Source organism: Pygoscelis adeliae, unplaced genomic scaffold, assembly GCF_000699105.1.
Source record: "Pygoscelis adeliae isolate BGI_AS28 unplaced genomic scaffold, ASM69910v1 Scaffold74, whole genome shotgun sequence".
Classification (NCBI taxonomy): Eukaryota; Metazoa; Chordata; class Aves; order Sphenisciformes; family Spheniscidae; genus Pygoscelis; species Pygoscelis adeliae.
In genome coordinates this window covers 2,035,165-2,059,382 of record NW_008824665.1, presented here as the reverse complement: position 1 = coordinate 2,059,382, position 24,218 = coordinate 2,035,165, and the positions used below count along the sequence as shown (strand labels likewise).

At 41.3% G+C, this 24,218-nt stretch overlaps 1 protein-coding gene across 1 annotated transcript in view; it reads right to left on the bottom strand.

The window, feature by feature from the left end:
- EPSTI1 (epithelial stromal interaction 1 (breast)) overlaps nucleotides 1-23,788 on the bottom strand; it is a 49,010-nt gene extending 25,222 nt beyond the window's left edge. Inside the window, exons 1-6 of the mRNA XM_009322836.1 lie at nucleotides 23,551-23,788; nucleotides 13,169-13,227; nucleotides 11,078-11,161; nucleotides 7,291-7,364; nucleotides 6,567-6,650; nucleotides 628-701 (exon numbers count right to left, since the gene is read on the bottom strand). Of these exons, the coding sequence (XP_009321111.1) occupies nucleotides 628-701; nucleotides 6,567-6,650; nucleotides 7,291-7,364; nucleotides 11,078-11,161; nucleotides 13,169-13,227; nucleotides 23,551-23,747 (572 nt within the window). The 5' untranslated portion in view covers nucleotides 23,748-23,788. The remainder of the gene's footprint in view (nucleotides 1-627; nucleotides 702-6,566; nucleotides 6,651-7,290; nucleotides 7,365-11,077; nucleotides 11,162-13,168; nucleotides 13,228-23,550) is intronic.
- Nucleotides 23,789-24,218: the final 430 nt, after the last annotated feature.

Here is a 24,218-nt window from a genome sequence, read left to right as displayed (position 1 = left end):
TCACTAAAACAAATGGGTGGAGATGTAATTTAGATCCTGTTTTGATAATTAGTCTTGGATTGAATGATCGTATATTGATTCAGTTAGAGAAAGAAAGCACAAAGTCGTTCTATAATTCACAGTTTTCATTTGAAAGTGTATGTTTTGAGAAGCTAAGAGAAATCTACTGAACCAAATTTCTCACAGAATAAGGTGTGAAGGAGGCTTGGAATATTTCACAGAATCACAGAGAGATTGAGGTTGGAAGTGACCTCTGGAAGGTCGTCTTGTCCAACCCCCAGCTCAAGCAGGGCCACCTAGAGCTAGTTGCCCAGAACTTTTGAATATCTCCAAGGATGGAGACTCCACAACCTCCCTGGGCAACCTGTACCCATGCTCAGTCACCCTCACAGTAAAAAAGTGTTTCCTGATGTTCAGGGGGAACCTCCTGTGTTTCAGTTTGTGCCCACTGCCTCTTGCTCTGAAGTCAAAAGTTTCAAGTCAAAAAGTGAAAAAACAGCAACAGAAGCCAAACCCTTCCTGAGCCCCAAACCAGACGAAATCAAACAAATAAAAAAAAAACCAACCCCAAAACAGAAGGACAAGCAGATAAGGAATTTTAGGTAATAAGTTTCAAATTTTACTTACTAATATTGATCTTCAAGGAACATCTCTCTTCTTTGCATTTCTTGTTGCCTTTTTTTAACTTCGAGTCTCTCTGCCTACAGCATTAAAAACAGGAAAACATACTTGAGATTTCCAGTAAGCCAGAAACAAACATTGATTATTTCAATTCAAATATTTCAATATTCTGGCTTTTAAAACAACTATAGCAGCAGTTGGGTACAGAAGTGACTCAATCTCAAATTTCAAAGTATTCAGACATGACCAAACAGCTCCTAGCCAAGAGACCAGTCTGAAATAGAAAACCGCACTGTGCTCCTGGCAGACCCATCTAGCCTCACAAAGGTCCTCGTGAGCCTTCACCGTTCTCATGCCACAGCACTGTTGGGGCCATCTCTCGGTATAACTGATGCAACGTTGGTCCTAGTAAGAAGGTAGAGGATGCGAACCACCGCACCAAAGCAGATGATAGTCTTGTAGCACTGAAAGCGCAGTGATACGAGTACATAGAATCATTAGTCATTAAGGTTGGAAAAGACCTCTAAGATCATCGAGTCCAACTGTTGACCCAACACCACCATGTCCACTAAACCATGTCCCTAAGCGCCTCGTCTACACGTCTTTTAAATACTTCCAGGGATGGTGACTCAACCAATGTAGCTCTGCACATAGACCTGTGGCCTTCAGGAGCATTAGGTACTGGCCAGTTGAATACATGCTAAGACAGATGAAAGTGGGAGGCATTTGTACTTAACCAGTGTTACTCTGCCTCAGATACCATGCCCAGCGCAAGAGTCAACCAAATCCTTGACGCATAAAACTCCTCTGGAAATCTGGATACCACACAAGTGATTAAGTCCTTTAATATAAAATTGCACATAATTTCCAGTGGAAGGGTCATCTAAGCTGCCCCATCCCCCAAATTCAAGTAGAATAAAACGTTAAAATAAAGCAGAAACTAGAGAACTTGCTGCAACAGCAATATGGAGCTCAAGCTAAATTCCAGTCAAAAGGAGGCCAGCCAAATTTTTTTTTTGACACGCAGGCTGTAGGTAGGTCCAGTGAGAAGAGCAGTCAAAAGGCAGTTCAGTGTGTTAAAAGCACACACCAGAAGTGCCAAACCAGGATTTCAGCCCTGCTATATTTTGAGCACAAGCTCCCACACTGCAATTGGTGGGGGGATGCTCCAACAAGAGCTCCCACACGAGGTTCACAACAGCTAGCATGTTGAGCAAACAGCACCTCGGACTTTCACTCTGCTAATTGCCCACCCTCAAAATGAAAAAAAGTAATTGTTTGGTAACCCAGCAACCAGACATTGCTCTAAACGAAGTGCACTGGAAATTCCAGAAAATAACTTGCAGAGTTGAGAAGGGAGCCGTAGGTGGGAATGGCCCATTTGGTCAGAGCCCCAAATCAGGGAGAGGACACTGTACCTGGGTGGAGGTATTGTGCAAGGCCAGGTGGAACAGAGGGGTGGTGTCTGTGTAAGGCGGAAAGTGGTGTTAAGAACAGGGCTGTAACCCCCACCTCCATCATTTTCTTCCTGTCCTGCAATCAATAACATTTCAGAAAAATTACAATTCTACTAGCAGTTACTCAATTACTTTGCCTTCAGTGATTTCAGGGTGGGTATTTTTTAATTGGATAAAGAATGACTGTCTGGAAGAGATTTGCAAAACAAGTGCAAATTGCTCCTCGGGATGTATTGGATTAAGAAAAAAAATCCTATCAGATGTCTACAGATAGGAAAAGAGCCACTATGTTGTGTAACAATATAAACTGTTAGAAGGCAAATGACTTAGAAGTTGTTATTTGGAAAAAGGCAATGGGAAAATAAACAAAAGGAGGAAGATGAATCTCTGAATAAGATGTCCCGTTGCTCTGTCATTTGACATGCTGAGACAGTGGTAGAATGTATGAAGTACTGCTGCAATTAAAAAAATAATCAAACTAAAGTAAGGAATATCACCCCACAGCATAGGTAAATTTTGATAGTGTTCAAGGGATATCTGGTTTGCTCCTAACCCCTCCACCCAGAGACAGATGATTTTTTAGGCAAAAGACTCCCACCCATCTGTGCAACTTAACAATTTACAGGGAAAGAAAGGAAAGAGGAAGAAAGGAAATGTGATGGCATCTATTATTGTCAAAGGTGATGTTGATACCCTCAAGACACCAGTAATAGCTCCCAGGCTTTTCCCCACCACTGCTCAGCACTGCAAGCTGACCGCCTTCACCTCTGAAAAAGCATTTGACATGGAATCCACCATGATATCGCAAGGCTCCTGAAAGTTCAAATCCAAAGCTCACCGGAGTTGCTGTGGTCTAGCTCCTAGCTAGAACCTAGCTAGTGATATTAACTTTGATAAATACAATCCTTCAAGATCACCCCCATCTCCCACTAGATAAAAAAGAAGGAAATATCCTACAGCTATTCTACCACCAGAATGATGCCTGAAGAAAACTCCAGCATATTGAAATTATTTACTTGTGGCTGGTGTGACTATTTTCTCCTCTGGAGGTTTACCCTGGGACCCCTGCTTAGGACACGTACAAATGACAGGCAACAGGACTGGGACATTCTCTAACTAATGACAGTCTATCAATAGACATTGCCAAAGCACTCCACATTTGGCACAGTCTTCAAAAACAAAGCCAAGAGTGGAACAGCTGTGATATTGAAGGTAAACATGTTGAAAAGCATTAGCAGAAGGTCTGTAAAGTGCCGGGTTTTAACAAATTCCCGAAAAAGGCCATTCATGCTGATTAACACAGTCAAATTAAAGAGCACATGATTTGATAAAGAATAAAATGAAATTACAGCTTATTCTAAATAGGACAGTTTCTAAAGATGGCAGGACTGTTACTATGTAATGTAAGAGCAAAAGACAGTTGCACGCGGTAGAATTACACTGAGCCTTTTAACTTCAAATCTTTTGAATCTTTTAATATTTAGTCAAGATTTAGAATATACAAGGAAAGGCTAAAGGCAGGGTAACAGGAACAGAGATTGAATGACAGGACAGAAATATCCAGAGCACTGAAGTTATGCTATTTTATGCACAGCACAAATGCAGAAAGCTTAAAACACAAGAAGCCAAATATCAACCACTTGTTTATTTTCTTGGGAACCCTGACAGTCCTTTCACCCAAAAGACACAAAGGAAGTTATGGTGCGGTCTGGTCAAAATCTGTGATGTGAAGGGCTGCACAAAAGACACTCAACTGCAGATGCCTGCTACTAATGAGCAAATAATAATAATAATGCTACTTCCCATGTACTCCCACACTTTCTGCAGATCAGACACGCATCTCAGCACTAGGGACAAATACAGAAACAGGGACTCCCCTGCTAACATTACAAAGTTTCTCCAAAATTATTTCAGTGAGCACTCAGCAATCACTAGCTTAGAAGAAAATCCAAACTCATGCAGGCCATGGTTATCCCATGAACAAATCAAAGCAGTCCCAGAACAAGCTGCCTGATATAGAGTGCACAGGATCCCATTCACTGCTACACACGGAGACCCGAGTACCAGTTCACGCAAACTGGTCCTGTGGAACACGGAATGAGGGGGAAGGATCCACGTTTCCTCTCTCTGAGAGCTGGAGGGAGACAAGGTAGATGTCAAGAGCGTTGGTATTCCAGCACCTAACCTCATGGTTAATTAAAGAATGACAGCGACAGGCAGGTGGACTTGTACAGATGGTAAGGCAGACCTTCCACATTTGGGTACTGCTTTGGCAGACACCCAGTTCTCTCTTGGTCACAAAGATAACGGGAGAGTGGATACTGCTTTCCTCTGCAAAACCAGCATTAAAGCAGTCACATAAACAGATCCAATGTTCATAAGCAGCACTGGCTTACCGTAGGTCATCCTTACAACCAAGGAAGAACTGAGCTGAGTACCAGCACCCGTTCTAGTTATTGCGCATTAGTCTGTAGGGCTTCACCATTCGCGTTTGTTGGCAAAGTAGCTCCCCAGCTGTGAAAGTTTCAGGGCCCCTGCTGATAAAGATGGCTAGCCATTATCTCCGTTCAGACTGTCAGACATTTTGGTTTTTATTGAATGAATAATAACCTTAAGCAAGAGAAGGACTGGCCAGCAAGAAAAGAAGGCTTGTGAATTTGCAGAAAGACATGCTCTCAGCTGATGCCCTGCAGGTGCAGTTGTCTACAAATCTATCACTTTAAAAAAAAAGTCCTCTCCTGCGGTAACCAGGCTCCAATGTTGGTCGCACAGTACCAGTTCTTTAGGATTCCTTTCCTGTCATCCTCAGCTCTTGGGAGCCTTTCATCTGCAGACAGGGTGAGTTAGCCAAATCGACGCCTTTTAGTGGCTTTCCAGCATGCTTTTCTTAAACGCAGAATTGAATTTTTAATATATAAACATCTTCCAAGCAGAAATCTTCATAAGCTCAATCACTATTATGGAAGACAACACGAATAAAAAAATTCAAATTAAGAGTTCCCTTTCATGCTTCTCTGTTTTGTTTGTTTGCTTTGTGGGTATATGTTTATTTATTCAAATTAAACAGTCTGTTTGGCAAAGATGTTTGCCATGATGTTGCATCCTCCTTTAGAAGAAACTGATAGCTACAGTTTTACTATCTACAACATCTATAAAGATTTTATAATCCATGAGAGTGAAGGTAAGAAAATTAAAGAGCATGAAAACAAAACTGATACATCAATATATTTTCTAGGTGTAACTATAAATTAGAGCAGTCTTGCAACATTTTTCTTGTCCAATGCCCACAGGCAAACAACATATATTTAATAGGTGAATAAAATATAATTAATCCCCTTTCTACCATTGCTATCATCACTGCTTCTGGAGCTACACATGAGCTGGTAACTGTTAATGACATTTTCACATGATAATACTTATTGTGCCTGTGAGCTATTGTGTATGGGCTTATCCCCAAAGAGTAATGCTAACCACTGAAAGACTGGGAACAGACTAACCCTTACCTAGAGGCAATTAAGGCAAGTTCTGTTTATGCATGCCCTTGTACGCCATCCAGTAGTGATGATTTTTTAGTTAATTCTCAGCATCCAGCTTCTGCACAGAAGATCATTTTTACTGTTGTGGAGACAAAACTTGCAAACCTGAAATCTCCCTTTCTCATTACTACTGTGCACATCAGTATCATGCTCCCCCTCTTGTCTTTTTTCATTTAGATTCCACGTTACATTCTCAAGCAAGCGCTACTTGGTTTCCACCAAGGAGACGTGAATGAACTTTTACAAAGGTTTATGCAGCACACAGGACGAGAAGATGCTTTGTGAGAATAACCAGAAAAAAAACCAAACAAACGCAAAATAAAACCGAAGATTTGAAAGTGAGCTATCATTGGTGTCAATATATGGTGAATATTAGAAGGAAAAGTGATCTTACATATTAGCAATACACCTGGGTGTGCAAGCCCCAGGGGGGCTGGAGCGGCATCTGAATTTCAGGGTGTGTTCAGCACAATGCAGACAGACTACACTGACCTTTTCATGATTTGGATACCTTTTCCACCATGACAGGCTGGATTTTCTTGTATTCTTCCCATGTGTATAGCAGGCAATTATGAATTTCTATAAGGTCTTTGTGCCATCTGCCACAATCTGATCTTACAGAGAAAGCTCATGCCAAAGTGAACTATATAACCTGTATACACAACATTAATCCTGACCCTAGTGTTCTCCCTTTCTGCTGAGTCTTCAGGATGGATGCAACTGAAAGGCCGGAGTTTCTGAAGAGCCAAAGGAATGCTCAAGCCTCAAAGAACATCAGGTCAGGCATCCTTCAGTCAGCTACAAAGAGAAGGAGGAATGGATTTCCTAACTCTTTGATGCAATCCAGGCCTACCATTTAATTTCATTAGCCTGTTCCATGTAGTTCAGCAAAATCAAGCATCAAGACATGAACTTTGTTATATGTCTCCAACTCTGCAGTAACCATGTTTACCTTTTCTCTCTGAATTGCTTTCTTTTTCAGGATTTCAGCTTCTTCAGCTGCCTTTTTTGCTTTTACATATTCTTCTCTCTTGTGCTGTATGACATAAACATAGAAAATTATTTTACATGTGTATGTGTACAAAGAACACATAAGGTAACTTGACTTGACTCCTATATTACACATCTTTCAAACCTAAATTGTGTTTGAGGAAAGTTTCCAGAGTTTTTTTCTTAAAATGAGGCACTGAATAAAGCAGGCTATGCAGCAGCAACTCTAATATTGGCTTTACAAAGACTGAGAAATCTAGGACTGATAAATGGGCATCCATGCAAGGAATCACACAGCTGATTGATAACTTACAAGCATTTATACCTTTTGTAACAGGAACAACATTTCTACATAAGCACTGGATGGGGTGGTACATTGATCAACTAGTTGAAGTGTAGGCAGCATGCCGGGAGATACAGCGAGGCATATAAGTGGCGTTACAACTGTACTGGTTATCATTTTAGATATGATCTGTGATATGGGTTGCTACATATTTATAGCCAGATTTCTCATTTTCTTTGCTGCAGAACGTTTGTTTCTAGTTTTCTGCTGCATCCTTCAGGTTTCATGACTTTCTTTTGTCAAGCAGCTGTGAGTTCAATTTATAGCCATACGAAACACTTCATGAAAAGCTTTTTTTTTTTTTTAGTTCTTAAAATAAACAAACAAATTTATTCTTCCTGACCTTTTGCTGGTATTTAGATTGCATGAGCATCATTTGCTGTTTTTGCCTTGCTTGAGCCTCTGATTCCTTTCCACCTTAAAAAAAAAGTATAAATTGCATTTTCCATGAGCATTTTAAGTTCAAATGCCAGTCATTTCAGAACAGAGCAATATAACAGATTGGATGTATGTATACACAGGAAATTTTTCATAATTACAGTAGCTGTCTGACATTAAAGAGAACAGGCAGGAGACCTTTTTGATCATTTCATCCACCCGTCAAAAGCGCTAGCTTGTTATTTACAGAGCATCCACGGTATCACCCACTCTACCAGCAATATGATCAGTTCACTGAGGAATTATTCCATTTTCAGAAAATCAGTCACACTTTGCAGATGAGTCTTCATTTTAAGATCCAGCTCTCCCCACCTTTGCTCAGTTTGTCTCACACACACATACAGAGTCAGAAATTTTATTGCCAAAAAGTTTCTCTTTTATCAAATTTAGGAGCTTGGAGTCTCTGCCAGCTCTAGTGGGATGCTATCATTTGAATATCTTCTAAGTAATGTCTTGGGGCTCAAGGAAGAATCTCCTTTCTGAAATAGAAATCAAAGCCTTTTCCCACAGACCTCATATTCATATCCAGGTAGCAGAAGGTGCCCTTTCCAAAGGCACAGGCTCTCTTTTGAGAACACCTCTACCTCTGGCCATAATGTTCAGCCTTCAATTAAAAAAAACCAAACAAACCCACAAACAAAACAAACAAAAAACCCCCAACACACAGAGAAAGTGATAATAGGTCTTAAGGGATGGAGGGAGTGGGTTTGATTCTATTATTCCAAAGTATTTTCTTGCTTTGGGAAAGCCAGTAATTCATTCCCTTGGTTGTTGCAAAAAACAACAGAAAAAACAACAGCAGCCCCCACCCCATTTTGAGGATGAGGGCTGTATTTTCACCTACTGATTTTCTGAGAATTTCCCCACTATCTAACTGTTAGTTCTACAGAAACAGCTGGACTAATCTGTGCTACCTGAGGTGCCTGAAATGTAAGACAGCTATACTAGATCTTTCAGGAAGGATCACCCTTCACTAAAAGTAGCTTTCTTCACTTACTAACGGAAGGTAACTAATCTTTAGGTGCTTTTGTGAGGTTCAGTGAATGGGAGATCAGTTCCCTAAGTGTGTAAACATTCCTATGCACACAGATAACTCCGCAAGATTAAGCTCGCAAGAAAGACTGGCCATACAGTATACAAGCAACAAGCTTACAGTAGCAGTAAGCATACAGCTGGCATTGTAGAGTGTCTCCTCCTCAGGTCTAGGAAATAAAATTGCTACTAAACAAGTTTTGAAACCTTTTGGATGCTTGATCTTTCTTTCTTTCTAGCCTTTTATTAGCAACTTTTAACACTCTTGTGTTCACTGTTCATTTCTGCACGTACTGCTGGACGTTGGCTCTAAACAAGTATTTTACTGATCTTTATTAGCCATTGCCTATAGCCTTTCAGCCAGGTTTAATTCATTCAAGTTGGCTTGGCTGTAATGTGTCAAATGTTTCACTGAAGTCAGAGTATGTTGTGACTGGCTTTATCTAATATGATTGAAAAAGAGGCCATTGCATTTATCAGGCATGATTTGTTGCTCCACTCATTGCTTATGGAGGAGGGTGGAACTTCCATCCTTCATTGCTCTCCTCCCTCTATGGTACCTGAAAGTTTGCCAGTCAAATATTACAGAGCTGAAATCCAGAATACTTATTCCCCTATGGAAAGCATGAGTGTTAAGAAACTTCAACTTTAAGAATTCTCTGGTGATTTGGACTAGATGTGTAGTGTCTTAAAATCACTCTGAGAAAATAACATATGATACTTTTTTACCTTAATGAGTACCTACAGTTGTGAAATTAGAGATGCCACTTATATTTTTTTCTCTTTCCTTGAGCTCTCTTCAGTTCCAAATTTGTTCCTATGGGAATGATAAGATCTAATAATCTTTGCACCTTACCTCTTTTCAGAGGCACTGAACATAGTGCACGTGTGTCAGTCTCCAGGGGTCTTTCTAAGTGGCAGCTAGACAGTGACTGAAGAGCTCGTATAACATCCTTGAATTCTTTCAGCTTTTTCTTGCTTCTTTTTTTTTTCTCCTTAATTTGCTTCTTTCCCAAGAAAAGTTTTTAAATGCAGTGGGACCAGAAGAAGTTAAGACTCCCCACACTCTTAGTCACTGCGGGTTTGCCACCATGTTCCCAGTCACGCAGCCAGCCTGCGCACATTCTGCATAGATACCACACACCAACTTTCTGTTTTCAGATTCACTTTCTTCAGCAAAAAGCTTTGTGGTCCTCTTGGGACAGAAGCATGTCTTCTAGGAACTACACACAGGCAAGAAGCAGCTAGTATGTATGAACTCACAAAGAGCATGTCTGGCCACATGATGGTGGGAACACAGGGCATTACGCCAACTTGCGTAATGGCTCACCACGGCAAACAACTGGGACTCAGGCTGCAGGGCAAAACAAACATGTGGGACCAGTATCACCTTGACCCCAGAAACAAATCTGGGTTGAGGCCAGTTCAAATTCCTCCATCTCCCACCTGGTATCTATTTTTATACACAGTAAACCACCCCAAACTTATCTTGTATAGCACGGCAAAGAAAGAACTTAGTTTCCAGGTCAAGCAGACAATAGCCTGCACTGTGTACCCCAAATTCTCCTACAACAGCCAAAAGAAGGAAGAGGAGCTCTAGTTTCACAAAACTAATAAAGGCATCATGATAATCATTCACTTTGTCAGAATTAATTTTGTCCCATTTCTATTAGTACAGTTCCTCAAGGTCATCCCATTTTTGCTGCACAGTACCCTCATCATGTTCTATATGGATGATGCTTTCAAATTTTGTCTTGTCAGCAAGTTTCATCAGCTCTCTCCTACTTTTTGTGCCAAAGACATTAAAGAAAGATACTAAAACAAGATAGGTCTGAAGGCTCGTACTTGAAAAGCACTTCTAATAACCTTCCTCCTGCTTCAGCACAGCCTGCAGCCCTATTCTCTGTACAAGATTGGAGGTGTATTGGAGTTTTTTTTTGGTCTTTTTAATTTTTTTTAAACTAACTCCCAAATAGCACTAAATTAAGTGCTTTATAGTGGTTACAATTTAAGAGATGCACTACAGTTCCTCTCACTTGTCTAGGAAAAAAGTTGGCTATCTTATCAAATACATCAGTTCAATTCAGCGTGACCTAAGTTCCTATAGCTTTTTGTCTTGTTTGTCATTTACCTATCTCTGTTGTTATTTTTATAAAATTGTTAATACAGAGACTCATGCACATTTAGCCTGCAAATGCCTGAAGCTGCAAGGATCACTTCTGCCTCTTCAGGAGTCAGCCATCAGGAAAGCACATGTACTGGCCCCTAACACAGAGGAGTTTTCTTATGGGTAAATGGAGGGTCTCCAACACACGCTGTCCCTCTGCACGCTAATGCCAAGTGTGCTTCCCCTTACAGACATCAACCACAGATGACGTTGCCAGCAGGAGGGATAATCCACCTTTTCTTCCCGAATGTTAGTATAGATTTTCTACACTGATCTCGACAGATTTCTTGAGTGACAATCTATGCTGTTTTGTTTCAGAAACATCTTCATTGCCATGACCATCAAGAAGCACAGAGCACATACAGTAGGCTCATGTAAGCCCTTATTGACACTGAATCTCTTTAATAGGTAGCATGTGAGAAAAAGTGAAAAATGTCTTATGTCCTGGAAAATACAATTTTGCAATTCATAATAGTTGATTTACATGTCTTACCCAGTCTCTGTGGAACCAACTTAATTGGCCCTGGCCTGTGGTCCTCCTTCCACTGCTCCAGGTCATCTAGCTCTTTCTTAGCAACTGAGCAGGTACAAAAAGAAACAAATATAGGGACGTTAGAGGCAGTACTAAAAAGCAGGCAGTATCATTAATTGTATGCAACCCTGAAGACCCATCCAAGAACAGACAAACTTGTTCTCAAGAGGTGCAGATAACCCTCAGGAGGTTACACAGTCACTGCAATGATCAGCTGACAAGGCAAACATTTTGCCTAACATGAGACTGTATGGTGAGTAAACCCTCGGACTCAACCTCAAAAGCAAAACAAAAAACAGCTAAGGGACTGCTAATAGACTTCTTTTTAACCCCTGGGAACCTGTAGGTAAATGCCACAGTATTTAGTCCTACAGGTAAAGCAGAAGTTGTTACAATTAAGATATTAAGATGTTATTGCTGCAGGTAGGGAAATGCTTGTGGTGTAACGCTCCCCAGCAGGGAAATGAAGTATAAGTAATTTTCCCTCCTAACCACATGCTTCCTAGATAAAAACAGGAGGAATGCATGATTCAGCTTCAGTTTAAGACACTTCCACATAGGTGTCCACATGTGAGATGGGTGGCAAGCTCCCAGTGTAGTCAGTGGAAGTCTAGTCAATACAGCCAGGGGCACCAGCCATATGCTCTAGGGTGGCCGGTTGATTAAACTGCTCTCTCAAATCAACTGACAGAGAAAAAAACCCATTCCTTTCAATAGGAAGGCACACAAAGCCTATGGAAAGAGGAGCTGTGTTTTAGAGTAGTACCTCAGTTGCTCTAAGAGCTCAATTGACTCTTACTAAACCCAACATGAACCATATTTTCTAATGGTAGGCTATGGCTAACAGATGCTAACACCAGCTCTCCTCTAACATGATAAAGCCAGTTCCTGGGCAAGTCTCTAAAGAGGCCCAAAAGAGATACCAGCTTGTTATTTCACCTTTAAAACAAGCACTTAGGTAGAGACTGGATTCGGTGAGGCCCTATTTTTGCCAGCATCCAAGGCCGAAGTACTTGGCATGCTTCAGACTTTGCATGCTGGTGGCATAAAGTGAAAGCAGATCTTTGTTAGAGCAGCAGCACCTTTGCTGTTCGCGTCAGAGTCAGCTCTAAGATGATCTGCTTTTATTCCTCCTTCCAGAAGATTATGGTTTGGTTCAGAAGTCCATTTTCTTTCTCGCAACCAAAGGTAACCCAACCCTACAGCAGCCTGCTGGTGAAGCATTTCAGCCAAACTCACAATGTTTGAGAAGAAATGTTTTTATTGCACTGTTTCCTTGAGGGCTCAAAACATGAGGAGTGCTGACTGACACTCCTTCAGCTTTCATATCTTGCACAAATAAACAGCCAGGAGTGCAGGACTGCAGTGCTTGGTCACCTCTGCATGCAGAATTTATTTCATGGCTCTTTTGTTGTAACTTTCATCAATTAAAGCTTTTTAATACATGCCTAATATTTCTGGTAGAGGCTCAGGGTGTTCCTGCTTAGCTACTTTCACCAGCAAGACATGAAGCCAAGCAAAAGTGAAGATATTTTCCATCTAAAATGATCTTTCCCATCTTCATTAAAAGATCCACCTACAATCCTTAAACGGAGATTCAAGAACCAACAGTGGTTCTAGTTGCTTTAGTCTCCACATGAGAGTACTTTAAAAAATATTTCTTACCTACATTTTTCTTCTTCCTTCCCCTAACCCAGAGAGTGTTCAAAGTTGGGTTCTCTAATCAGAATTCAATCCTGTAGAAGTGGGATAGAGCTAATTCCAGCTGAGTCTTATAGAAGCCAGCTAGAATAGCTCCAGCACTGAAATTACCAAAAACCTTTTCCTGAACAAGACTTATTCCGCATGAAGTTTAGCCAGATGAGAAGTTAATCTTAAGAAAAGCCCACACAATGATGGAGAATGCTCATAGCACTGACTTTACTGTCACAATTGCACATATAAAAGCATTGTAAAAATTAGGATAAAAGTTGCAAGGGTGATAAAGCACACAAAACCCTAAACTTATTCAAGTAGAAATAATGTATTACCATATTAGACAACTCAACTTACTTTGCTGCAACTGGTTTCTTCTGGTTTTGTTTGGAGTTATCAAGACATAAGGGTTGATGCTAAAATGAAAGAGAACACTCTCTTATTTTTCCTGTCTACAGAAAAACAGGACTGGAAGGGGTTTCCTTCATCAGCAAGGTCAGTTTTCTGCTGTTGTAGCAAACAACTACATATCAAAACTGGTATTTGATTCAGCTCTTCAGGAATTTTTGGTAAATACTCTAGAAATACTTGTTATATTTGGAATTTGCTGCAAATACCAAGGATAACATTTTCAGACACTTTTAGCATAATCTTCACCTTTCTTATTTAAGTCTCACTCTAGACTGCTGACCTCAAATCTCAGCCATTTCAAATCAAATCAAATCAAATCAAATCAAATCAAATCAAATCAAATCACTTCCTTGAATCAAACAGTTCCACGTGGTAGACAACTACTTCCACAGCTTGTTCAAACACAGAGGAAGACCATTGTTTACTGGGAAGAGCACCGGGGCTGGCAGTCCCACCCCATACCTCAAGGGCACCAAGCACCTCTTAGATTTAGGCAGTCCGCCCAAAAGTTGTCCAAGGAGCGCGCAAAATCATACTGTTTGTGATGAACCCAGGTGACTTGCTCTCAGCCCGAGCCTCAGTTTCCTTGTCAGCCTTGTGTTTGTCAGGCACCAGGAATTCCTTGGGCATATATATCTTGCTGTCATGCCTAAGGTGCGACTCACTGAATCAGGACAAAGGCCCTGTTTTGCTAGACTTAATTCAAAATGCAGTTGCTGTCTCAAGGATGTATCAATCTAACGTGACAGCAAAGAGGCAGGACAGGGTTCAGAGTGTATTAGAGACTTGAGGTGATCAAAAGAGTGATGAAAACATGTCAGTTCGACTTGGAGAAAACAAAGGGCTTTATCGACACGGTGTATTGTGTGGGTGCGAGTCTACACTGCTCCCGCTCAGCAGAAGTTAAGCCATAGGGGTGCAGGTTTACCAGAAATGCACTAAGCAGCAGTTGGCTCCACGTTATCAGAGTAAGCTCACATCCCTCCGCAGCATTCGGCAGGGTTTTATCTGCACACATGGGCACAAATATTTCATCTGACTTCATCGCGGGGAAGGCCCAAGGAGAAGAGCAGAAAACAAAGAATAATGAGGGGCAAAGGCTGAGCCTCTTAAAAGAAGAAAGGGCCACACGGGGTGCCTAGAGGACAAGCTAGGAAGCAGAGAGATCACAGTTGGCTGTGGAAAAGTAATGAGAGAATGAGGCCCGAGACTAAGGCTAAAAAGGGGAATGAAAATCACGCAAAAAGATCGAAGTGCAAAAAGCTGCCTGCTGCCATATCACTGTAATTCAGGGTTTGGGAAGGAAAGTATTTATATCCAATTACCTCTTTCTCTTTGAAGACTTATTCTAGGAGGATGTGGATTAATTTATGAGATTAAACTAGTAAAGATAGAGCTGCGAGCTTTAATGGTGCCATTTAATATGATCTTTTCCCTTCCTGCCAGCATAGTCTGGTGCCTGTGAGACTGTTCTTCACCTCTCCACCGAACCCGAGACCCTCAAGGGCATAAGCTAAGAGAGCATCAATGCCCCTCCGGCATTTGTGGCACAACTGCAACAGTTACTTAAAAGAAGTTTTGACAACCCATCTTGCTTATGGCATAACATTCCCCATCAGTGATGGTTTTTCAGATTTTTCTTTATTTGACTGAGTAGTAGCATTTACAGTTTATCCCAAACTGCCTTTGACGAGCCGCTGTACAGTTTATCAGTTTCAAGAATTTTTTTTAGTAGTTTTTCTTGGCTGTTTCAGATATTAAGGTCATATTTCTCTCAAGTTCATACACAAAAATTATTAAGTACCTTTTACACTCCCCTCCCTTTGTCAGTGAAAAAAATGGCTGGAATTGTGAGTTGCAAGGCTACGTATTTTTCTCCTCAAAAAACATCGGTGTGTCTCAAGAAATCCCACTGCTTCACAGCACTAGAGGGCAGAAGAGTTTTTATATCATCAGATGTACTTTGATGACTTCAAACAGTGTTTGGTTGGTTGTTTTTTTTAAATTAGGAGTCAAATTAAAAAGCAAGCATTGACCTCTGCGTGTCTGCACATGTATGAGAAATCACGATATCAAATCTAGCCCTTATGCCACGAACCATTTCCTTCATCTGCTCCTGCTTTTTGGCTGGAAGGCTCAGAGTCCGGGAGGCCAGGTGGGGGCCACTCTTCTGACACCTGACCATGGTCATTATCCAGGAGCTCAGAAGGATGGCACATGTAGTACAGCAAAGATCAATCAGTTCACGAAAGGGGTGGAGGTGACACTACACTTACCGCCAGGGAAAGCTCTGTTCTGTTTTCCAAAGAGCAGCGTAAGAGTCATTGTGGTTAAAAGAGTGCTTTCTTAAAGGCCAATTTGGTTTCCATGTCATTGAAATAAAGGCAAAGTTAAAATAAAATGAGGATGCCAAGTCTCGAGTTGGGGAGCAAAAGGGAGAACAGGATACCAACTTCTGGTTGTTTTTTACCTAGTGCTTATACTTTGCTTTAGTCCAAGTTAACAAAAAAAAAAGAGCATTAGTGAGTTTATCTAATTTTATAGTGTTCACCTTGGTCTCTGGAAACATAGATCTGTAAGCGTGTAGCTTTGGGTACTGGGATCAGGGTGTAAGAAGAGCAAGCACATGGTAAACTTCTTGTGGGGTGGGTGAAAGTCAGGGTACGAACTGGTCCTTGCTTTTCAAGCCCACAGCAGGAGAGGAGCCAGATGAGCTGTTGCCTGAGAGACACCATCTGCCCTACCAGCTCTAACGCTAAAATTAAAATCTACACCTAGCATCCCTCATTTGCTTGAGATTTCTTTGAAGGAGAGAAAGTTAATGCAAAAACCCACCACCAGCTTTCACCTTGTGTTTTAGCCAGTTTGCAGGATATTGCGTGTCATTTCTTTGTTCAGAAAAAACCTCTGATCCAGTAAAGCCTATAAAACCCTCTACAGCCTGTCAATTTAATATTCCAGTCAGTTTCTGAGTTGCAACAGTAGCCATAAGTCTGGAGCAAATTATCCTACTTACCTGGGTAGCAATTAAGGAAATGTGAAGATTTGAAGCTATCAGTGATGTGCAGACTTTTTGTACTTTATAACAATATACGAAGTACTTCAAAATCCACAACCAGAAAAGATGATAAAGAATTTAACTTTTCACGTTCCCTAACAGTGATTCTTATTGTTATATGACTTAAGCCTATCTTTGAGGTAAGATTTATAAACCTATAAATTTATTTATAATCGGTCGGCGGGTGGTGAGCAATTGCACTGTGCATCACTTGCTTTGTGTATTATTACTATTATTACATTATTATTATTGTTATTATTATTTTATTCCCATTATTAAACTGTTTTTATCTCAACCTATGAGTTTTCCTCACTTGTGCTCTTTCGATTCTCTCCCCCATCCCACCGGGGCAGGGGGAGGAGTGAGCGAGTGGCTGCGTGGTGCTCAGTTGCTGACTGAGGTTAAACCACAACAGTACTTTTTGGCTTTTTTATAAATAAAACTTTTGCTTATGGCATAACATTCCCCATCAGTGATGGTTTTTCAGATTTTTCTTTATTTGACTGAGTAGTAGCATTTACAATTTATCCCAAACTGCCTTTGACAAGCTGCTGTACAGTTTATCAGTTTCAAGAATTTTTTTTAGTAGTTTTTCTTGGCTGTTTCAGATATTAAGGTCATATTTCTCTCAAGTTCATACACAGGCTGTTTTATAAATAAAAATACAGAAGTCACTGGGGGAATGGGGGAGAACTTCTTACCCAGGTTATAGCTCTTCAAAAAAGAAACAAACTGTCTTCTACCTTTATAGATCGTATTGATCTTGATGAGACTTCTTTTGGTTTATTTTCTCCAAAGAAAATGGGAATGTATTGAGTAATTACACAGACTGAACAGATATTAACGAGAGTAAGAAAGTTATAACCCAATAAGAGAATGTATCTGTATTGAAATAAAAACAGAAAGCAACCTCATATGATTTTTCAAACAGATAGACATCAAATACCACAGTAGTGGGAAGATAAACACCTATATAACTATCTATAAATAGGTATAGAAACATTTCAATCAGGAGATACATGCAATACAGTCACAGAAAATCTGCAAAGATAGTTTACAGTTTGAGTGATCAGCAACACAGAGAACACCATGTCTGCAATCTTACATTCTGAACCCTGTGTGTAACTCTACTTATCTAACTAGCACCACTCAAGGACACTTTTTCAATGCTTTCAGGGTACAGACCATAGAAACCCTTTGTTCTACTTTCTTTCAGGTTTGTATAAAATAGTTTATTTCTAAAATTGAAAAACCACATGAGAACTGCTGTTCACCAATAATGTCTTTTGCAGAGCTGTGCCCTTCAGTTTTTCCTCAAGCCCGCTCCAGCCATCTACCACTGGGGAGCTTTCCAAATGAAGTGTGAAATAGTTTAAAGAGTTACAAAAGTAATGGCTGTTATAAACTATTTCCAGTTCCACTGTTATATACTGCGGGTGCATCGGTACATGAATGCCACAAAGCTGAAAGCTAAATAGTTTGCTCTGTTGGGCAACGTGCTCTCTGTAAGAGACAGAAACCAGGGAGAGTGTAGTTGGAGAGCAACACAAATGACTAAAACTTGGGAAAAAGACCTGGGCAGGTTCACTCTGGAGGAAGGACTCGAGGGAAGATATAGGTGAAATACTGTATTAAATAATATGTTAAGACTGAATTTAAAAGAGAAAAGGGACAAAACTGCCAAAGACAGTTGTTGAATCTCCTCCAAAGATACGCTAAGCTGAACTTTGCATTCAATTATCAGGAATTGTTTTAAGAGCAGTCAAGTCCACGCCACCACAAAGTATTATTTTCACCAAGGCTCCCATGCCTGATGGAGCAGCCATATGCTGCTAAGCACCATGGAAGCTGCCAAATCAGAGGGCTACAAGACGCCAAATCCCAGCGAGCAGACAACAACTGTCCTGTTGGTATCCCTATTTCGCAATGCACATACAGCCAGATGCTAACGATAACTGACAGCCACAGTTCTAAACCTCAGTCGAGCAATATGCTCTGTGCCACGGTGGTGCCATAAGCAGAGCTCTGGGAGGGCGTACAAACCCTTCGTGCAGCTTTGGGGCTCTGGCTTTCCATCTTTATCAGCAGCAGCATCTTACCAGTTCACAGCTCAGAGACAAAAGTGAATTACTGGAGCTTAACATTACACGCTGCCCGACTCATCCTAGCTGTGTGTGTGCTCTTGACACAAGAGGCAGAAAATAAACTGCATTAGCAGAAAACGTTTATCATCAAAAGTCTGCGTTCATGGATTTTGTCCTGTGTTTGCCACAGGCTAGGAGTGCACTCAATTACCACAGATCAGCTGATGTCTGGAAGCTTATTAAGCCGGGGTAACTCACTTCTGTATCTGGTCCCTCTGGTTAGCTAAAGCTTTCATTAAAATGGCCAACATCTTTGCCTTAGTGAGGCCTCACGTTAAAACAAAGAACTCTTAAAAAAGAGTTAAATCCTGCAGAAGTGAACTTGCATGGGGGAAGAGTGAGAAGGAAAACAGCAGCGGAGAGAGGCCCAGGAGAAGGTATGAGTCAGAAACAAGCAGGAAAGCAACAGTCTTGCGGTTCTGCTGTTGGCACCCAAATCTCAATCCTCCGGTACCCACAAGCTTATAGGGAAATTCCTGAAGTTAAAATTTGGTCCAAAGAGTAAAACTGAAACTCAGAACTGAATTTCCAAGAGTTAATATGGGGCTTGGATTCAGCAGCTTGCTTCGGGCTCAGCATGCGATAGCACAGTGGAAAGAACGGCAGGTGCTTCAACCAGCACCCCGCTTGCTGCAGTAAACACATCGGTGCTGGAAGACGATCTTAACCACCCTCTAAAGCTCCAATGAAATTGTCACAGTGATGGATCAAATCAGGGAGCCAAGGGATAGCTCTAAGCCCAAACTCGGCTCACAGCACAGCTTTCCCTCTTCCCTGAAAATGCTAACGTGCCATTAGTCAGCATATGCTGGTGGGCAGACTACACCAACGGGAGAGAGTTCGCTGTGGCAGTGTGGTAGACTAACATCAGACCCAACAAAGTCTATGAAGTCAGATGCAGCCATGTTTATGCTGTCCCCAGGTCCCAAAGCAGCACAGTTACCTCAGCACAGCACAGTGCCAGGGATGCAGTGAGCACGCCAGAGCCAGCTGGAGACCTGGTAATCACTAGCCGTGAGGAGCGCAGAGCATCCATATGTGGGCAGGCCAGGCACTGGGCTTGGCAACACCAGTGCTGAGCCGTGCTACCCCCCGCAGAGGTGTCCGTGTGTTGCAAGTCAGGCTTGCCAGCATGCCTGGAGAGCTAAGCAGGTTAGATGCACATGAAGATTAAGACCTAAACTAGTGGCATGTTCATCTCTGCTTCCTCCACTTTCTTTTCAACAATCTATTTCCTCCTCCTCTCCACCACAGTATTTGTTGTCCTTTTATTGTCCCTGCCCAAACACAGTATCCTCCCATATGTTCCTTATTCATCGTCTCCCCACAGCCCCTCATCAAGCAAACATGTTGGGGCTTGTGCAAATCAAGCTCTTCCAAGAAAGCCTTCTAACACTGTAGTTAAAAGGACTTCCTTCCCCCCACACACACATTATGAGGAAGACAGCAATCCCCATCATCCAGACCAACAGAAATCTTACTGCATAGTTATCCTTTTACATGGACTCAGCCACCAAACACTTGGCTGGAGAAAAGGATGGCTACTGACCACATCGAAGTCGGGCATCTCTGAATCGCCCCACTGGGCTGTAAAGATTAATCCATCAGCCTGAAAGATAAGAGAGTTGGGAGATTTCTCCTGTGCAGTAAATGCAGAGTTCAACTCCAAACAGATTGTCCATAATTCAAACTACCCTTCTAGCACTCCCACCAGTGGCAGGGCAGTGGGCAAAACAAGCATTTTGCTAAGCATCCGTCTCCAGTTTCATAGACTAATTAGGTGTTTTTAAAAAGAAATTTCAGATCGTGAAAGGAAATAAGATTTTCAGAACTGCTAAGTACACTCTATTAGCAAAAGATTGAGAGGTCTTACAACACTATAGACATATTTTTTTTCTTTTAATTCAGGATGAAGATTGAAAAAGGAAAGAAAGAAAGCCCTGATGGATTTGGCTCCGGCAGTCAAAGAATACAATTTTGCGAGTCAAGCATTCTAGTAACTCTGCTCTCCTTTCACACAAAATGATGAGGGACTGTTACCAGCTATGCTACAATACATCTTCAGATTTTATTATTTTGAATTTGATTTTTTTTAATGGATTTTACCAGAACCAATATTATTCTTGCCAGCTTTAAAGGCGCCAAGGACAGACTGCTGACTGGGGGCAGCATTTTCTTTTTCAGGCACTAGCTATCTAGTTCAGCCTCTAATTTCCCCACTTTCCTCCACCTTTTCTTCTGTACAGACTTTTGTTTCTGAATAGACATGAACAGGGGCAATTTGGGAATTCACTTTCTACAAGTTAATTTCATGGCACCTAGCAGACAAAGTGAAGTAACTTAAATGCAAGCTTATTATTATAAGTAGTTTCAAGCACTTGTCATCCTGGTGATTTTTTCTCCATGGCCTGAAACCACATCCTATATATATAACCGGAGGGGGATGTGCAAAGTTTTGTTTCAATTTTGCATTTGAACAAGTATTCTTCTTAACTTAGGACCATTTTATTATCACTTCTCAGCCTCACATATCATATAAGGGCTTTTCCAAAGCAAGAGAAAAATTACACTCTAACACCAGTTGCCCACCTTGTACTTTTTAATAGTCATATTTGAATACTGACTAGTGGACGAGACTACAACATGCCATGTCCCACACATATTTCATGTGTCCAGTGTATATGAAAGGCCACCTGATCTCACCCTAAGATGCTGCTAAGGTGTTTTCCCACTCCCAATTGCTCTGAAGCACAGCCTGAGACTGATAGTTTGCATGGAAACAACAGACATGCGCACAGAAGCTTCAACAGAGACTCCAATTCCTGCTTTGCTGGCAGCAAAACCATATCCTGGCTGTTTCCAGAAAATAGCAAGCAGCACACAAGTTGGACTAGAGCCACTCCTTGGCAGAGGTATGCTACTTGGGCCCCTCATGTTCCCTCTGCTACACATATTCCTGAAAGCCTTCTACGTTATTGCTAGTCTGTGCATTTTTACTTCTACTGACAGCTCTCTGCTCTGTTCAACCCTTGGTTATCCTAGAGCCTGAAAACCTGGACTATTCTGAGGGTGTCCTAATATTTTAGTTTTAAAGATCACGTTCAAAAGGATTGATGGCTAAAAGTCTGAGTCAGCTTTATCACTGCTAAAATGATATTTTAATCTGAGATCTTTCTTGAAACATAACTTGAGATAACAGAACAAAGATAATAATGAATGAATTAGCTAATTTTTGTTTCAAGAATAAAGATCTCCCCTTGTCTGCTTCCGTATTTCGGATACCATCTACCACTTTAATCTGGGTTAGTTAAGGAAATTGCAGTTTAAGCATCTTCATCTCCTTCAAACTGACTGCTAGCACCCCCCTCCTCGAGGGAAGGGAGCAAACTCCAGTCTTGTTCACTTCTTTTTTTGTTTCCCACTCATATTATGTAGTTTCTCTTTGAACCTGCCTTTCCCTCATTCCTTCTTCTCACTACCTACATACTAATGCAGACTTCAATTTGTACACTCCAGGTTTAGGAATGAATTCTTTGTTACGGTTTTATGAAGACACAGAAAGAATCTTTCGTATCACATAGCAAAAAATACTAAGCGCACACACAGTCCTTGCAGTAGATGCACAACAGCTTTCCCTCTGCAAGCATCATATAAAGATGAAAAAGGGTTTTAAATTATTCTTCCCCAAAAGCTTACCTAGTTTTAGGGGGGATCCCATCGTCTGGTCAGAATCTGTGTGAATATATTTGCTCTAGCCTTAAATTCTGCGGGGAGCTCAGGCTAACCAACTGATTCAGTATTTACCTAACCTATACCAGGGAGTTTGTATCCCAGACTAAATCCAGACTAAGACAGTTATACCAATGAGAAAACTCCCACTATCCCCCCCCCCAAAAAAAAAAGGGGCAAAAAAATGCACATAGCACAAATATGTAAGCTAACTAGGGCTGCTCGCACTGTACTGTGGATATATGCCAATGTCAGGGCAGGCAAGACAGAGGGTCTTTCATGTTTGGAAATGGCAGAAAATAAACATAGACTGTAACTCTGGAATGGTTGGTTGCTCTCCTGAAAGTCAGTTGTTAAAGCGTTGACAGATTTCAAAGCTACCCAGCTCTTAATAAGTCCTTGCATCATTACTACCTAGCAGGCAAGCATTCATGGGTTACAATGGAAAGCTGCTGACTGCTGCTTGTGATCAGTAGCCTGCCACCTCTTCCACAGCGTGGCTCCACCTTCTTCATCCAGAAAGATCGGAAAGGAAACTGAAACAGCCTTCAGTTTCGGGCAGCGGCACTTTGAAAGGAGGGGAAAAAAAAGGCAAACTAAGCAAACTCAGCACATAATAATAATAATAATAATAGCATTACCTGCACTGTTAATAACAGCTCAGAAAAAGCACATTTTTGGGAAAAAAACTATAAACAATTACTTCTGGTCAGCTAAGCATAAATGTGTTAAGCACATGTCCATAAAATACATACACACTACTGTCCGTTTCTATTCTCTATTATATCTGCAAGCTAGAGCTTATACAAGCTATCTTGTATAATTGTCACTGGAAAATCAGAGATGGACTGAGCATAGATCCCAATAAAGCCTAAAATAAAATTGAGGGCTGAAGCTTTGGCTTTACTTTTGTCAGCATGAAGTTGCTAGAAGCTGTTCTGTGTCCTGGACTGCATTCAGATCAGTGCTGGAATGCAGCCTATATCCATCTCTTAAGCCAAAGGAAGTATTTTTAGACTTTCCAAGGTGAAATATTAGGAGATAGAAAACAGGGAGCTAGAACCAGATTTGAAGTTTCACTTTGAAAAAAGATGCCAAGAAACCAACACTACGTATGGCAATATCAAATGTACAGAACCGGCTACTGCTATCGCATGAGGTGTAAGCCATGCCATCACGAAGCCTGCCAGAACAACTCAGGTCCCATGTAAGAAGTGTCATTCATAGGTAGGCTTCACGCTGACCGCAGGTGGCTCTGAAAGGATGAGGACAAGCTGCTGGTGTGCCCAGTCCCTCTATAAAGTATTTCTGCCTTCGAAGGTGCATACCTTGAGTAAGGTGGAGAACAGGCACCCACTACACACACCACCATCTCAGCCAGGCTCCTTGCTACTTACTGCTGCTCTTGCTGTTGTTGGTAGACTGATGCTTGGCTGCTTTGCTCCTCTTCAGATGTTGTCAGCTTCTGACGGTTTTCAGCCTCCTCTGTCTTACTGTTGCCATCCCAGAGGTAACCCTGAGAGGAAAATGGGGTACCAGAGGCAGCAGCCGTCCTGTACCTTCTGTCTTCTCTCCATCCTCTAACCCCAGACATTGCTTTGGGAGTACCTTGCCTTGTCAGAAAGGAGTATTGCAGCTAAGTAAGACTCAAAACTTTTGAGTTCTCACAACTTGCTTTCAATTCCTTGTAAGACCCGCCCCTGCCTGGACTCTCAGCTGTAAGATATGCAAATACATGGACTGGTTTCTGAGTCATCCTCCAGCTGAAGCTCAGTTTGATCATCTGAATCACAGCATCCAGAGAGACTGGAGTCATGAAGTGACAGCAAAGCTGATCTATACTAATAGAACAGTCAACAAGAGTTTGTGCAGTCATGGAATAGACTGCTTCAGCATAAGCACGGTGAGGTCTGGCTGAAAGAAATATTTCTGACAATTTTTTACCCCAGCACTTCAAATTTGCCAATGACAGAGGGGAATACCTCTAGGAGGGTTGCTGGTTTCTATTTTGCAGGAGTGTAAGAAGAAAGATGAAAGTGAAACTAAAAACTAACCCTCAGATAAA